The following is a 16864-nucleotide window of genomic DNA, read 5'->3' as shown; positions in this document are numbered from 1 at the left end:
TTTAAACAAATACCTTCACTTTTTAGGTTCTCATGTTGTTGTTTTTTAAAATAAGGTCAATTGAAGTTTTAGAAAATATTCATTTTTCTCTTTCACAGGCGTACAGGTTTTCTCAGCTTCCTGAAATGGTAATGGGCTCTCCCCCACCCCCGGTTCCTCCCAGAACAGGTCCTGTGGCTGTGGCATCTCTCAGGAGGTAATTCATTATTATTTTGCTACAGCCAAGAACTGTAAATCTCTATTGCTCTAATGAGAATGACTCCATAACTATAACTTCTAGTAAAAAGAAAAGGAGGACTTGTGCCACCTTAGAGACTAACACATTTATTTGAGCATAAGCTTTCGTGAGCTATTTTGTTAGTCTCTAAGGCACCACAAGTACTCCTTTTCTTTTTGCGGATACAGACTAACACAGCTGCTACTCTGAAACCTATAACTTGTAGTGGCATGTAGTAGCCACCTTCCTCGTAATGAAGAGATGTTAATGAAGTTAGGAACTCTCTCTTTTCATTTCCGGTGCTTAAATTTCAACATGGTAGAAGAAAATAAACCCCAAAGGATCCCATATTCCACTATTAGCTAGTGAGTTGTCTAATAAATTTAGCAAATCTATGCTCTGATATCTCTCAAGCCATAGTTTAACTCGACTTTAAAAAGACAGACAAAATGGCATATATTGTATAAAGTAGTGGATATTTCACACTCACATCCTCTCTGCTTTTTTTTTCTAAGTCGTCCAGCCCTATAGAATAGAAAATGATACGGATAAATAATAAAATGGCTTTTGGAACTCAGGACTCAGTCACGGATTGCTGACTGACTGCTGGATATTTCTTTCCCGTGTTCCTCAGGACTAATAAATGCATGTCTGTTTTCTTTACTTTTAATATATACATTTTGTTTCACCATAGCAATAAGGCATTTCTGAGCAATTATTGCCCTTTTCAGGTGGATGAAGTCACTTGGCCTTCAGCCATGTGCTGTATAACACCACCTGGGGCAAACTATGATCCTAAAGGACATGTATGCCTGCTGGCTGTTACTGTGAAATTCCGTCAGAATGCCAAACACTAATGGAGCTCTTCTGATTGGCTGCCAATGATATCATCACCTCAGGAAATGCATAGTTCTCATTGCTTGGCTTATTTTGGTCAGTTAGATTTCATGATAGGAGACAATTGACGCATGGCATTTCTTAGGGACAACAGTGCTCTACACAAAGCTAAAATCACTCAGTCTTCTGCTTTATAATGCCACACCGAGTGGTAATTATCCAGCATTGTCTGTTGTATCTTATTATTGGATCCATTTTGGAGTTTTGAGTGACTGGGCTGTAGAATTGTAAAAAAATACTGTAGAAGATAGAGGCCAAGGACAAAGGAAGTTGCTTTCTATTGATATTCCTGCAACCAGGGATGCCACAGAAAAAGCAAATAGTTCCCTACTGTTTTCTGCTTGGAACTCCTGCCACCCTTGTTGAGGATATTGCTTATCAGTCAGAATTATCAAAGTTTCTTGCTGTTTTTTGTGATGCGCAGGTCAACATCAGATATTGGCAGCAAGACAAGAATATCTGAATCCAGTGGGACAGAGCAGGGCCAACAGCATGAACCTGCATCCTTTGCCCCAGGTTCAAGAGCTCCGGTATCTGTGGGTCCATTGGATCAGTCAGCATTGAACTACTCAGGTGAAAACGAGCGTAGTACAAACAGAAATCACCTCCCCAATCTGTGTTGTGTACAGATGAGTGTATGGGATATTGCAAGCACACATTGTTATTTGTTGTTATGGAGAAGGATTTATTAAATGCTTTTCTTGGTGGCTTGAGGGTCAACACGGGGTACTCTGTCTTGCCCCTCTTGTCACATGCACGTCAAATAATTCATATTTACCAGGAAACCGGTGGAATTTATGGAGTGGAGATTGTGTGGCTTGGTTAAGGGCCTGGGAGTTCATCAGAAGCAAGTATGGCCACACTACTTGTTGAGTCCTGGTTTGTAGGAGGCAGTTGCCATACAAAGCTTCTGAACCCTGCTAGAACTACAATCTGCCTGCCACTCTCCTAGCCTTGCATGATTGAACACTGTCTCTGAAAAAACAATAGCAGCAACCCAGGGTTAAAATAAGGGGAGAGCAGGGGAAAATGCAGCTTCTACCCATCTCCTAAACACAGAGCTCTCCTGCCTCCTTGTCCAGTGCTGCTAAAAGTATAGAAAGAGCTCCCCTTCCTCCCTGGCTTGTGCAGTGAGAGCTCACTGTCCTGTTTCAATATGTTTTAAAATCCCCAGCAGCAGCAAATATCAACTGCCCCTTCCCCCTATTCACTGGAATGAATTATAACTTTCTGAAGTCAGATGAATTAACTTCTGACAGTAGAGGCTAGAGCAGCTGGAGTCCCATTCAAGGGAGGTAGTGTGGTCAGGCAGAGAGGGCACAGGACTAGGAGACCAGGGTTCTGTTCCTGGTTCCCCTACTAACCTGCTGGGTGACCTTGAATGAGTCATGTCACCTCTCTACCTCTGTTTCCTCTGCTATGCTTTATCTGGCTTTTTTATTTTGATTGTAAACTCCTTGGGGAAGTGACTGTTTCTTATGATGTGTTTGTACAGTGCCCACTGCAATGGGGCTCCAATCTCAGCTGGGGCTTATAGGTTCTACTGTGATAACGTTTCCCCACCTCCTCACAGACTTCTCGTGTCAGAGTCTGTACCACCTATTCCTGATTAACTTCACACCCAGCAGGACATGAAGAAAAAGTGACTTAAAATGTCTTTTTGATTGATTGTTTTTGTTTCCAAAGCTTTGCCATTGTGGAAATACCAAAACTGTTAGTATCCTCTACTACAGTGCAAGTCAGAGCCTGGATTAATTAGTGTTTCATTGTGTGATGCACTAAGAGAGAAGATTCTTGAATGACTCAGTAGTCAGTTAACCTTGCTGCATAATTTAGCCCTGTTCCATCATAAACTGGGGGGACTTTGCCACCTAATGTAGGTATAGAGTGCAGCAGAGTACAAGCATCCTTGTCTGTAGTGATCAAAACAAACAAGAGTTAATGGGAGCTGAGTCTTCTGCACTTTGACCCCAGAAAGGAGCTGCTTGCAAAACAAAACACTAAGTTTGTCATTGTTCTACTTGGAAACAGAGGAAAAGAAAACCATGAATAAAAGGGTGAAATATGTTTGAGGAAATCAGGCCCAAAAGAGAGACTTTCTCTCCCTCTCTCTTCTCCAGCACTCGTTGCATTTATTTTACTCCCTTGTTCTCGCTAGTTTAATGCAATTCCTGTGGTCCACTCACTAGCTCTGCTCACTCCCCTCACAGTGAGAGTTGCGGCTCTTTGCAGCCTCAGGCCCTTCAAGCAAAGTCTGAGATTCCCCCCCTCCCCACCCCCCATAATATTGTAACACCAGTCAGTCAGCCAGCCTAGCTGTCTGTTTAATAAAACAAATCTAAACACCTTCTCCACTTGTGTATTGACCTCACTAATCCCCCCCCATCTACACACACACTTACACTCCACACCATGAGTGAAGACCTCATCAGAAGATAGACTTTAGTTAGGGTGGGGATTTCTCTGAATTTGGTACTATAAAAACTTCCAATATATGAAATAAAATACCTTAGTAGTTAATTTTGTTTGCTGCTTGCACTAAGCCTGAGTCTAGCTATGAGGATCTGAAATAAAGAGGTTTTGAATCACCGATCTTCAGGGCGTTAGTTTGTTGGTCTGCTCTCTGATAAATCACGAACCACCCTTATTACATGCTGGTATGGGATAGTATGTTGATATTAACAAGACCACTCACAAAAAGAATAACTAACAAATAAATAGCTGTGCTGTGCCCAGCAGGAAGGGCTCCTTTACACTTCACTTAAATGCCTTTGGCCCTAGGCCTACCCTTAAAAGTTTTGCTGACATAGCTCTATTGCTCACGCGTGTGATTATTTTTCCACCTCATTTGACATGGCTGTGCTTGCAAAAGCCCGAGTGTAGATATAGTTATACCAATACAAAAGGCCTTTTGGCAGGATAGCTAACTACATTCAAGGAACTTGTCTAAGCTACACCAAAAAAAAAAAAGAGAGAGATCATTTACAGGTATAATTTTGCATCTCCACTATGGGGTTTGCTGATCTGGCAAAACCAGCAAATCCAGTCAAGTGTAGGCCAGGCCCTGCCTCAGCAAGACATTTAAACTACACTTAACTTTAATCACATGGATACTCTCATTGTGACTTTAAGCATGTGGATAGTTCCATTGATGCTATCAAAGTACATAGAGATAAGCATGTGTTTAAGTGTTTTGCTGGATCAAGGCCATAGGTAGCACCACAGAAACATCTCCATTGTAGGCTTCACGGTGCTTGGCCCTGAACAGATGTGTAAGGTAGGGGAAGAGAAGGGTGCAAGGATCTGGGCACAATGACAGTCCTTGCATGCACCGGAGCACATGGTTGACATTTTCAAGGTTGACTGAGATTTAATCACACAAATCTAATTGAGAGAGCTAAATCCCCTAGTTGGCTTCCGAAATCTCAACCCATGAGCCAAGAGCCTCCCAGAAGGGATAGGAAGAAGTGATCCCACCCCCACTCCCAGCACACCAGATTGCATGCGGTCAGTGGGTAATGCAATGGCTTTGCTCCCCTCTGTGTGTTTTGGGGCATAGTGCCTGACTGAGGCACAATAGTGCAGAGACCAAGGGGCCATATTGTTTTGACACTATTTACCTGGCTAACATCTGCCTGAGAAGATGGCTTCCCATTGACAAAATATAACTATTAATGAAAAGCTACAAAAATTTGGCTTTCTAAATTCTAAAGACTAAGACTTTGGGTCTTGAAATTGACAGGCTTATTAGACATCACTTCTTTAATGTTTCTGAACAGTTTGTCTTGCAGCCTCCTAAGAAGTATTAGTTATCTGCATCATATTCACCATGTACTACTGAGTATAAAAATTTGGATACCCTAAACTGTAATCTGTTGCCTGTAACATAAGTATCTAAAAGGAAGCACTGAGGCTCAACCCTATAATTTTAAAACATTTTGAAGTATACAATATCCCACATTTTAGAATGCCCCTTCTATATACTGTGCCTTTGGTAGGATATGTGTCCTGCAATTTCAACTAGATAACATTCTTCACTTCTTCTCCTGTACTCTGGAGATTTATTGCTGTGCTGTATTAAAAGGAAAATCACATATTTTTCCTCAGAGATGCTGCACTTCAGTAGAGGATAAAATGATCTGTGTATATTTGGTTTAAGTTTGTATAAAATGGGCTCCTTGGATGAAAGTATCATAAGTACTTGGACAGCTGAGAATGCTTGAGTTGTCCTTCAGTGTGAGAGTAGTCAATGGAATGATTTAGGGTCAAAGAGATTCTACCTCTCTGATTAGATAAGCACCAGCTTTAAATATATCTATATTTTGCCCCAGATCCTGATTCTGCCTGGAGCAGCACAAAGATGCCCTAATTTAGGTGAAAATCCTGCTCGTTAATTTGAAACTAAGAAATTACAAGAAATTCTTAAGTAAGAATTACAATAAGGTATCACACAGGATTATCATTGTACACTTAGTATGTATGTCTGTTTGCCTTTTCTTAATTAGATGGTAAGCTTTTTGGGCAGAAGGCATGTTTTAGTGCAGGATGGCCACCCCCTTATCTGTGCATGGTTGAGCAGGAAGCTTCTCCCCCAGCCATGCACATCGTCTTACAATACCAGTCATCATGTGCTCTATGCTCTGGGATGCACAGAGGCACTTGTCCCTCTTCCTCCCTCTACCCTGGCAACTCCTGGAGCAGGTGCTCTGAAAAGGGAGCCGGGAAGAGGTGGGTTAATGGCCCAATACTTCACTATTTGCTCCTGGAAAGGGGCTGGCAAACTGCAGGTAGCATTCTGTGCCAGTCATAATGACTGGTATGAATTGTACACCTCCCTGTCCAGGGACCAGCACCAAGATGACTGTACTTGCCTAAGACAGTATCCCCAATGCTTTTCCTGCTGTGGTGCAGTTCCACACCACTCCTTGCTGGGGGCTTGTGCCTAACTGCCACAATCTAGCCCTGTGACTATAAAGAGCAGTGTAAAGGTACAGCTCCCTATAAAACTTTCCTAACAATAATGGTCCTAGAGAGGGAAGTTAGCAGTAAAATGTATCTTTCCCCTCTTTATAAGCCCTGAATTGCATTCACAATCCTTCCGGCCTAGGGCTGCATTAAGCTCCACTGGGAGCTTATCTACTGCTCTCCTTAACTGGATTGTAGAGTTGTGTTGAGTGTGCCCTAGGGCACTCCCCTAGAGGCTGAAGTGCACTGCCTGAGTCTTCCCATTTCTGAGCATACCACATCTACAGTACTCCAAGCATCTGTCAGCCCTGACAGCTTAACATTCTTTACAAGTCTGTTTAAAAACAGAGGCTGAGGTGGGACGTCAGAAGAGATTGTATGCCATCGTTGTGATCGACACGCTGAAAGACTGTTTCTTTTTTTTATCCCAACAAAATAGGTGGAACTAGCAGCTGCCAGTTATTCTCAGACAAAACAATACACTAGGTGAAGTGTATTTTCCTCTGGGAGATGTGCTAAGCACCGTCTTGGCCTTGGCAAGTTTCTCTCCCACAGAAAGAACTCTACATCTGCTACTTTTGCCTGCTCGTCTCCAGCTTAGCAGGGTTCTTCTTCTTAAACCCCTCGCTGGGGTTATTTTTAGCTAATTTCCTGTCTTGTGTGGAGGCTTGTGTGCCCTGTTACGCTAGTCTTTTGTAATGACTTTCAGCTTGAATAGAAATCAGTTATTTGAGAATGGGTCTGATCCGAGTGGGGTCTTCTTTGAGCCTACAAAGACAAAATATGCGTGTCAGTTGGGAGAAGGGGCAAAAGTAGTGAAAATCCAGCACAAAAAGACCTCTGCTCTCTCATGAATACTTAGTCCTGCCATGAGTGCAGGGGATTGGACTAGATGACCTTTCGAGGTCTACAATGCTATGATTCTATGAATGTTGTAGATAGATATTGGAGGCTGGTCATGAGATAATGAGTGTATGAGGGGCATGACCACTAACCCATGTAGGAAGGGAGAAGCCATCCATATCTGCTACATATCACTGAGCTCTCCTCCTTCTGACACAACTATTGTGCATACTTCTTGAGACAACTTTACAAATATACCTCACTTCTGATCTGCAACATACAGTCCTTAGCTTCTCTAATATGGTCTGCCTTTTTAGAAAGGGGCTCTGTGCAGCTGATGGGAGCAATCATATTCTAGTTTGTTATTATCAACATTCTCACAAACACTCAGAGTGTCTCCCTAGGCTGCTTGAGGTACACTTTGAAATGATCCTCTAGGTTTATAGCTAAGATTATCAACTATTAATCATCTCTACCCCATTGCTTCATAGGAAATACAGTACCAGCAGTGTTTGCTATACCAGCAGCAAACCGACCTGGATTCACAGGCTATTTCATCCCAACACCACCCACAGCATACAGGAACCAAGCCTGGATGCCCTATGCTGGAGATAATGAATTACCAGGGCAATGGGCAGACTCAGTAAGTGTTCTTGTTTTTCTCTATTATAATAATATGTCATATGGTTTACACATAGAGGGCATAAGTGGTGCAAAGTGAACTTAAAGAGGCAGGAAATTTGGACAGGAGAATTCTCCCAGTGTGCAGAGAATCTTCAGCAATGTAAAGATGTAGTAGAGATGCCATAGGAATGGGAAAGAGGGGACAGGCTGGGGAAATGCCCGAGACAGGGTGGGAAGGGGAGCCAAGCTCCTCTGCACCTGATCCCTCACTGGCTGCTCTAACTTCTGCTTGAATAGGGCATCTGGGGGATTGGGAAGCCATAACTGGCTCTCTACAGCCACCATTCTCGACTATGTCTGATTGTAGCTCAGAGGCAGTGGAGAACTGCGACTGTTAACTTTAGAGACAACATGCAAATAGCTGACTGACTGTCTTACATCCAACTGTATTGGGATCAATTCAGCAAAAAGCCACCATTCCATTTATGTGGGGCAACCTGCCCCAAAGGGCTTTTTACACAAGATGTGTATTGCAAAGGTTCAAGGGAAGCCTTGGCCATGCCCATGCCCTTTGTTCCAGTCATAGGCACGGGATGTGGCATAGGAGCTGCTATGGTGGAGCCTTACATCCTTAGTATCCCCCCGGGCAAGAGGAATGGCACAAAACAGCCAGGGCATTGCCTGGGATCAAAGGCATTTATACTATCATGAGACAGATGTGGTATAAGAATCTCACATTTTTTAAAAAGCTTCGTGGAAGAATTGTATTTTGGGGAGAGATTTGAAGAGGAGCGAGAGGTTGGCTCATGAAAAGATGGGAATGTTCCACAGCTAAGAAGTAGCATGGGAGAGAGTGTGAAGATGAGACTGGGAAGAGGATACAAAAATGGAGCATGAGAGAAGTTTTAATTTCCCTTAATGGTAAACAGTACGTTTTTATAAAACAGACTAAAAAAAGACTAGGCTTTCTGTTGCTCAGTTAAGCCCAGTTGAGCCTGAGAGTAAGTAGCTGAATGATACTTAAAATCGGAATAGATAGTGTTCAGTAAAAGTAAAATAAATTGTTTTATTATTAGCTGTTTGTACTGTAGGCTGTGGTCATTACAAGTTAACACACGCTCTAGATATGTGAGCACAAATTCATTATAATATTTAGCGTGACAGTCCATAATCTAAGTAGCTTTGTAGAAATACAAAGATTGTAAGGTGAACTTGAGTTGTTTTTCATATTTGAAACCATTTCTCACAATTAGACTTTGTTTTCCCACTTTCCTGTAAAATGACCTTTTAAAAAATGGTAACTTCTTACTCAACAAATCTGCTACCTTGGTGGATTCAGTTTACTCCTGTTATTGCAGAACCAACTCAGCTAAACAGAAAGGGAGATGTGTTCAATTTCTCCCTGTAGATCAATAGAACTGTTTAGTAAATTGCCATTACAGGGCCAATAAGTTACCCCATGCGACGCCACTGGAAACAATGAGGTATTGCTGAGGACCCCATTTGGCCTATCAGACCTTTATTACTGCCACATGAGAAGGAAAGAACCAAGCTGGACTCTGATTCCAGGTTGAATTTGTAGCACGGGCCATTGGAAAAAGTATCTTTTGAAGAGTCCTGGGGATATGGTGCCCTGTGGTGTCATTTTTAAAGTCCCTTTTCAGAGGAGAATTTCAGTTATTAAATTGTGGTAAGCCTGGTTTGTAACCCTACTGACTCTTTCAAATTTAGGAGGCCCCTTGGAACCATATCAATGAGTTTAGACTTCTACTTTGAAAAACATAGGTGAAGTATTTAATTTTTACCTCTTTCCTTCCTATGGTCCTACTTTCTGTCTATAGCCTAAGGAAGTGATGGCCAGATCTTATTTGCCACGTAGTGGGAACTGGCGGCTCTAAAGAAGGTGAATGGAGCTGGAGGGAAACTCCGGCCTGCTATTCCTTCCTTTGGAAGGGGATACACTCTGGTAAGGCCAGAGAGCCTGGGTGGTGGAGAGAGGGTCACAGGAGCAGTATTGGGGCAACTGCTACAGGCAGTAGTCCCCAACTTTGTATATGAGGAGGCAAAGAGGAAGCATTGGGGGAGGGAGGGCTCCCAAAAGATCATTGTGGCAGGAGGGGGTATGAATCCCTCTCCTAGAGGAGAAGGCAGCAGATTTCCTTCAGCTACATTTACCCTTCAGAGCTTTTAGCCCCTACCTCCTCGTAAACAGGGGGCTGGCATCTCCTTATGAGCCCACAGCCAGAAAATGGGGTTACTTAGTAGGCAAGAGAAAGAAAAGAAACAATGTGGAAAAAAATTCCCCCCCCTTTTTTTAACCAAGATTCTGCCCCCAAATGATTTATATCATGCCCAGGGATCTCCTGAATCTGAAAATTGTCACTATGGAATAGAATCACAATATTGCCAATTCAATATGTTCAAAAATATTGGTCCTCATGAATTGGTCCTCAAAATCATGAAATTAAAAATAAAACATTTTGAGTTTCTCTGTCTTCTGGTTTGTGAGTTTTTAGAATGCACTTGAGTCTTGGTTTCATGCTTTCTTTTTGAAATCACGAGGGCTAGAACCTTACTTTTTTAAAAAATGAAAACTGAGATTCTCCACTAATCGCATGCCTCCTGGAGCTGGGGCTTTAAAAAACACCAAATATGGGTGAAATTGTGAGAATTTACTTTAAGCTTCATTTATTTTAATGCACTTCTTTCTCAAAGAAAAGCAAAGATTTGAAACTTTATATTTGGTGGAGGAAGGGAAATGTATCTGGCGGGGCTATGATCGTCCAAGCAAATCTTCAGTTGTTGCTGAGTAAAAGCCATGAAGTGAGCTGTAGCTCAGGAAAGCTCATGCTCAAATAAATTGGTTAGTCTCTAAGGTGCCACAAGTACTCCTTTTCTTTTTGCGAATACAGACTAACACTGCTGTTACTCTGAAACCAGCCATAAAATAGTGACCTCTAGTGGTTTTTATATATTGTTCAATAGGAATGCTTCCTATGTGATCAGTCCAATTCTGTACTAAACAGGGGTGCAGCCTCCTGGCTGTATTTAAATACAACTTTCATCTAGTACTCAGGCAAATACTATGCCTGGTGGATTTTATATTTTGTGCAACAAGTGAATGGAAATACCCTGAATCGTGCAGCACATATGTAATATGAGGGACCAGATTTTCAAAGATACGTGCCTGAAGATGCAAATAGGCATCTGATGGGATTTCCAAAAGGCCCTAAGCAGTTAGGCGCGTAACTCCTATTGGTTTCAATAGAAGTTTGTCCCCTCTCCAGCCCTAAGCAGTTAGGCGCGTAACTCCTATTGGTTTCAATAGAAGTTTGTCCCCCCTCCCCACCTGTTTAGGTGCTTTTCAAAATCGCACTGGGCACCTATTTGCAACGTTAGACACCTCATATCTTTGAAAATCCATCCCTTAGTGACCAGATTTTCAGAAGTTCAGTACCCAAGAGCTCCCATTTATCACCTAAATAAAATAGCCAAATTTCCAAAGGTGCTCAGCTATCAACAGTTTACCCAACAGCGATGATTGCTGTCAGTGGAAGCTGCTCAGTACCGAACACTTTGGAAAATCTGGCAACTTCGTTTAGATGCCTAAATGGGAACAAAATTCATTTGAAAATCTGGCCCTGTGTCCTTTTCTATTTAAAAGTAAAAGAATTATCTATTTAAAAGTAAAAGAATTTCTATGTTTATGCATTTTAATGGCTTTTCTATTGATTTATGATGACCATAGGATTCTGTGCCAATCACTTCTTCAAATCTGAAAATCAGTGAGATTCTTTTTCATTTTTTCTAATTGGATTTAAAATGGTTACTCTGTATCAGTAAACTCTTGGGTAAAGTTACTTTGTCTAATTAAGAAAATGAACCAGAACTTTAAACACAGTGGCTTAAAACATCCCTTAAAACTAAGCACTGTCGTTTCTTTACCAATTTGCTAGGCAGTTTGCAAAACAAATAAAATTAGTTAGAAGCTGAGTTCTAAAACGTCCTCAAATTCAGTTTTTGATAAGAATTTAGAGCTTGCCATTGTGGATCATTGTGTTGCACCAGCAACATTTAGTATCCTGTAGGGACGAAGGGCCTGATTCCTCACTGCTACTCTAGTTTAAGCCACTGAAACTCCACTGAAATCCACAGAGTTAGGGCAAAGTAAAACTGAAATGTAACTGTGGCATATCTGGTCCAATGTGGGAATAAAATCTTCCAATTACCATTATTTATGATTGACACGATGGGCCATATTCATCTCTGGTATAATTGCATTTGAGTTAAGAGTTCCACCGGCATTGAATTTGGCCATAAAACCTGATGTTTCAGAGAAGTCAAAGCTCCTTGTCCAATAAAGCACATAGCCAGCTGTGTAATGATGGGTTTCAGGGATATATAGAGAGAGGATTTTCATCCCAATTTTAGCAGACAGGTTGAACACTTCATTTTCCCCTTAGTAAATGGTGAGGCAGCTCCTTAGTGTTGAACTCATGAACTCATAGTCTTTAAGGTCAGAAGGGACCATCATGATCATCTAGTCTGACCTCCTGCACATTGCAGGCCACAGAACCTTACCCACCCACTCCTGTAATAGACCCATAACCTCTGGCTGAATTACTGAAGTCCTCAAATTATGATTTAAAAGACTTTAAGTTACAGAGAATCCACCATTTACACTAGTTTAAACCTGCAAGTGACCCATGCTTTATGCTGCAGGGGAAGGCGAAAAAAACCCAGATAGCCTGTCTCTAATGCTTTGTCCATTGTCAGTTTTTATTGGAAGCATTAAGACTCAGAACCTGGCTGCTTGCTTCATGTGGATTAGACAGTGGTGCTTCAAGCCAGCAAACTCCTTTCTTCTTTTCTTGGCTTTTTAAGTATAATTTATGCCTTAGATTTATCACAGTATCCTGAAAAATATCTCTGTATTGAAATCAGCTATAGGAAAACAAAGCATCATACAAAATAATAAAGGGACACTCTTTCAACAAGGCATCCATCTGCCCTTGTAGTGGTGATCAGTTTAGCATGTACAGGTTTTTTTCCTCTGCAAAGAGAATTTGTTCACACAATTTGAATAGCTAGGAACTTAACAGTGATTGTTGCTTACAAACAGCACATACAAAAATGTACACAGTGAAGTGGCACTATGAGTATGAAGTCTGTTTTCTGTTAACTTGCACCCAAGAGGCATATGTTCATTTGGATCTGACTGCATGGAGTTCTCTGGAGTGTTAGATTAAGTAATAGGTGACCTGAAGGCCAGCTATTTTGTGTGATTGCTCTCTTCTATAGGTTCCGCTCCCTGGTTACATAGAGGCTTATCCACGATCACGCTACCAACATAACTCTCCTTCAAGACTTCCCCGCCAGTACAGTCAGCCAACAAACATGCATCCTAGTCTGGAACAGGCTCCGTTGCCTTCTACTGCAGCTTCTCAGCAGAGCCTCTCAGAAAACGACCCTTCTGACGCACCTCTTACCAACATTTCTACAGCTGCTCTAGTGAAGGCAATAAGAGAGGAGGTTGCTAAACTGGCCAAGAAACAGACAGACATGTTTGAGTTCCAGGTCTAATACCTTTGTGCACAGTGTTTGTATCACATACCTTGTTGTAGCCAAGGAAGTAAGTCTTAATTTTCAGTTAAAAACTTGCTGCAACTTGTGCCAAAGTGATGGAATTTTTCTCCTGAAAGATCAACACTAGGTTATTGTGAAATGGAATGAAATAGAACAAGAGGACTTGAAGATACGCACTCTGTTTGTTTGCTGGATAAGGGTATGCTGCCAGGCAACTCTTTAATACTGATAAGTTCTATTTATGATATGCAATTGTTTGTTACTTAGCTCTTGTCCTATGAGCCCTTTTTCACTAGGATGCTATTAAACATATGTCTGTGTAATACTACAGTCTATTAAGAATCACAAGAGGCACAAAAGTAGAACTGTCTAAAATAACTTCTGCATGTCAATTTTATTTCTGTGATTAAAGAAGAAAATACGGTAGTACTGAGTAAACTAAAGGCCATAAATCTTCTATGATAGAGATAATATTAATAGTTCATTACAGAATAAGCAGGGCTGAATGCAACAAAGCAACGTCAGTCTTTTCCTTCTAGAGACCACATTCAAACCACAAGAATTTGATGTGAATAAGTAATATAAACACTGTACCCTGTAAATAGTCCCAGCTCTCATGCTATTATGAGTACAAAGGCCAGAAACAAGAGAAGACTGTGAAGAGAGTTAATTGTATTGGGGTAATTGGTGGTTTCAGTGTTCATTAATGCCACTGTTGAGTTACAGAGAATGTGTTTGCAATATTAAGAGAGCTTATGCTGCATGATGGTAAGAAAGATTAACAAAGGAAGTGGGTGCTAAAAACTTTCAGAAACCCACAAATAAAAAATAGTTATTTGAGTTTTGCCCTACATTCAAGAGGTATTCATTCTGAATGCATTGTGAAGCTGGTAAATTTGAGAACCTTGAGCAAATCTATCCAGCCTGGAATAAAGAATACACCTGCTTTGACAAGAAAGCCTCTATTTAACATAGTGCTTTGTACTCTTTCTTGAACAATGACATCTAGTAAAGTGATTCCAGAGAATGCTACCTGAAGCTGTGACTGACTTTGATTACACTGGAGCAGTGAATACACGAACTCTAGAATTCTCAGTCTCTGTAGGAATTTCTGAATGTAGAGGACCTGTTGATTACATTAAAGTGTAAATAAGTAAACAAGTATGTGGATTTAACAAAATATTATTGTTCTGTGAAAAAGGGGGGTATTTGCTGAACCTATGATGACTGTAGACTGCTCAAGATAAAGATTATACTGCACTGTTATATGAGTCCAACCGCCACAAAAACCTAAACAGCTGAATTTGACAGTATTCATCTTTTGCAGTCTCACAAAATAGTTAGGAGATGATGCAAAATACTTCCAGTTCCTTCAGTAATAATTTAGATTTGGGAACTGAAGTTGCTTATGGGATGCTGTGTTCTGGGCATGTTTGGCTAGTGAAGTTAAAGGTAATGTTCATCCTGTTAATTTATTCAGCTTCAGATGCATATGCTATTTTATCTGGTCATTCCATTTTTGTAATGAGTTTCTTTGGTCTTTACTGAGGTGAGAAAGGGAGCTTGGTTTAGCTTTATGGCCATTTGAAAAAAACCTGACTGGACAGGAAAAAAAAAAGATTGGAATGAGACATTGAAATTGTTGAAGCACAAACTTTTAAAACAGAGCTATTTTTTCAAAAAATTAAAATAAAAAAAACTCATTCCAGATAGTGATGCATAGCTACCCTGGAAAAAACAGATGTCTCTTGCTCTAAAGACCTTAACTATTCAAAGATTTTGGAATGCTAGTTGATCTTTAAACAAATGTGAAATTTCATTTTTGTTACTTAATTAGATATAAATGAAATGTATTTTTGTAATCTCTATGTAAATATGCTGTATATTTATACACTTGACCAATCTATTATGGACAGAAAATTACCATAAACCAATTGCAAAAAAGGGAAAAATCTTGAGCAACTTATTGATGAAGATTCATACCTGATGCCTAGAGTACACAAATAGGCAGTTGGATAACTTGAGTGAACAAAGCACCAAAGAAACTCAGCCTTTCATATAAATATGAGTCTAATGAAGACAGACTGGTGTCTCAGTTCCCTATCAACCAACTAATACTAATCTCATGAGCATAACACAATGCATCGAAATGTCTTTTTGTGTTAATTGTTGTCTCCCTGAAAATATTGCATTTGAAAGTGAAGGCTTATAGATATTGGGTTTGCCGTAAGCAGGACTATTTCCCATTGGCTTTAGCAGGAACTGCACACTCTCACACCAGGCTGAATTTGTCTGTTAGGCCTTATCTACACGCAAGTTTCACCAGTATAATTTTCATTTAAATTTTAGCTTTGCATCCTCCTAGAGAGAAAAAACTATGATGGCAAAGTTAAATCAACTCCTCCCCCTCCCCGCACCACCGCCCCGCCCCGCCCACCTGGGGAAGAACTGTTAGATATCCAAAGTTAATTCTGTTTGGGATTGTATTGAAGATGTGCTATCTGTTGAAAAATTCCATGATTTACTTCGAAAAACAATGTGGTGCACTTTATTCACAGTTACATTTTAATCTCTTCATTCATCATGGCTTTTTATCTTGTTTATAACATTTCGCAGTTTTTAAAAGAACTACAGGAAAAGGTTATATGAAAACAGTAAGGACATTTGTGGAAAGAGAAATCATGTTATAATTATGCTATCTGAGCACAATGCAATGACGCAGTTAAAATACAGTGTACAAATAATTTGTAATATAATAAACATTTTGTATGCCAGCAGTTGCAATATAGTTTTTCCAACAGTGATGTAAAAGAAGGAAATAGACTTTATCTACCAGTTAGAGCTGCAGTCTCATCAGAAGTATGTTGATGCAATTTTTACTGGAAAAGACCTAGCCTGAAAGTGACTTCTCAGATCTGCCCACAAATCTTTAACATTCTTTTAAATAGCATTTCCATGTTAACATTTTAGGATTTTGGTAATAAGAAATGGTGATATCCTGATCAATGTCTTGTCTTCAGATGTGTAAATCATTAATTAAAAAAAAAAACCTCTTCAAATTGAAAAATAATACTGAACTACATTACAGTATATGTGCTACAACACTCAATCTGTCTCTAATATGTGTTCTTTGTAATTAACTGTAGAACAGTAACTTGAGGTGGATAAGGGGGTGTGATTTGTTAAATAGTGGTTTTTTTTCTGAAGGAACTAATTTATCTGGGTTTTGCAAGAAGTCTGAACACAGCAGAAATGTGAACAGTATTTGTGTCTCACCATGTCTCTGTAGCATTGAATGGAAATCCTATCTACTCTGTAAAAATGGGGAATGGATCCTAAAGAACCAGAGTGTCCTTGTGCATATGACACAGCTTCAGAGTAGCCGTGGCCACAGAATGGTTAGGGAGAGAACATGTTCAATATAATATCAAAAATAAGAGTATCTATGCACTCCGGGATCTATAGCTCCCTTTGGGCATGGTGATTCCTGAAGATCAGAAAATTCTGGGGTTACAGCAGCTTCACTGCTTTTTGTTGCTGAGGATCACTGAACATCCAATTAACGTAGGGAAATGATATCCGTTATACCTCATACTATCCCAAAATAGCCTGTGAATTAAAACCTCCAATTACCACTATTCTCTATGGCCACAATAAGCCATATTTATTCTTGGAGCAACTCCATGTAAGGCAATGGAATTACATCAGGCTTCTGTTTGGCAGAATGGCTTC

At 40.4% G+C, this 16864-nt stretch overlaps 1 protein-coding gene across 3 annotated transcripts in view; it reads left to right on the top strand.

Moving 5' to 3' along the window:
* KIAA1549L (KIAA1549 like) overlaps positions 1-16146 on the top strand; it is a 208576-nt gene extending 192430 nt beyond the window's left edge. For all 3 annotated transcript variants that reach the window (XM_084631649.1, XM_084631648.1, XM_084631650.1), the window contains 4 exons: positions 99-196; positions 1539-1687; positions 7414-7565; positions 12848-16146. In XM_084631649.1, the coding sequence (XP_084487775.1) occupies positions 99-196; positions 1539-1687; positions 7414-7565; positions 12848-13129 (681 nt within the window). In that variant the 3' untranslated portion in view covers positions 13130-16146. The remainder of the gene's footprint in view (positions 1-98; positions 197-1538; positions 1688-7413; positions 7566-12847) is intronic.
* The last annotated feature ends 718 nt before the right edge of the window (positions 16147-16864 follow it).

Source organism: Lepidochelys olivacea, assembly GCF_965140295.1.
Source record: "Lepidochelys olivacea isolate rLepOli2 genome assembly, chromosome: 6".
Classification (NCBI taxonomy): domain Eukaryota; kingdom Metazoa; phylum Chordata; order Testudines; family Cheloniidae; genus Lepidochelys; species Lepidochelys olivacea.
Note: the sequence above shows the minus strand (reverse complement) of the source record. Positions and strands in the feature narration are given on the sequence as shown.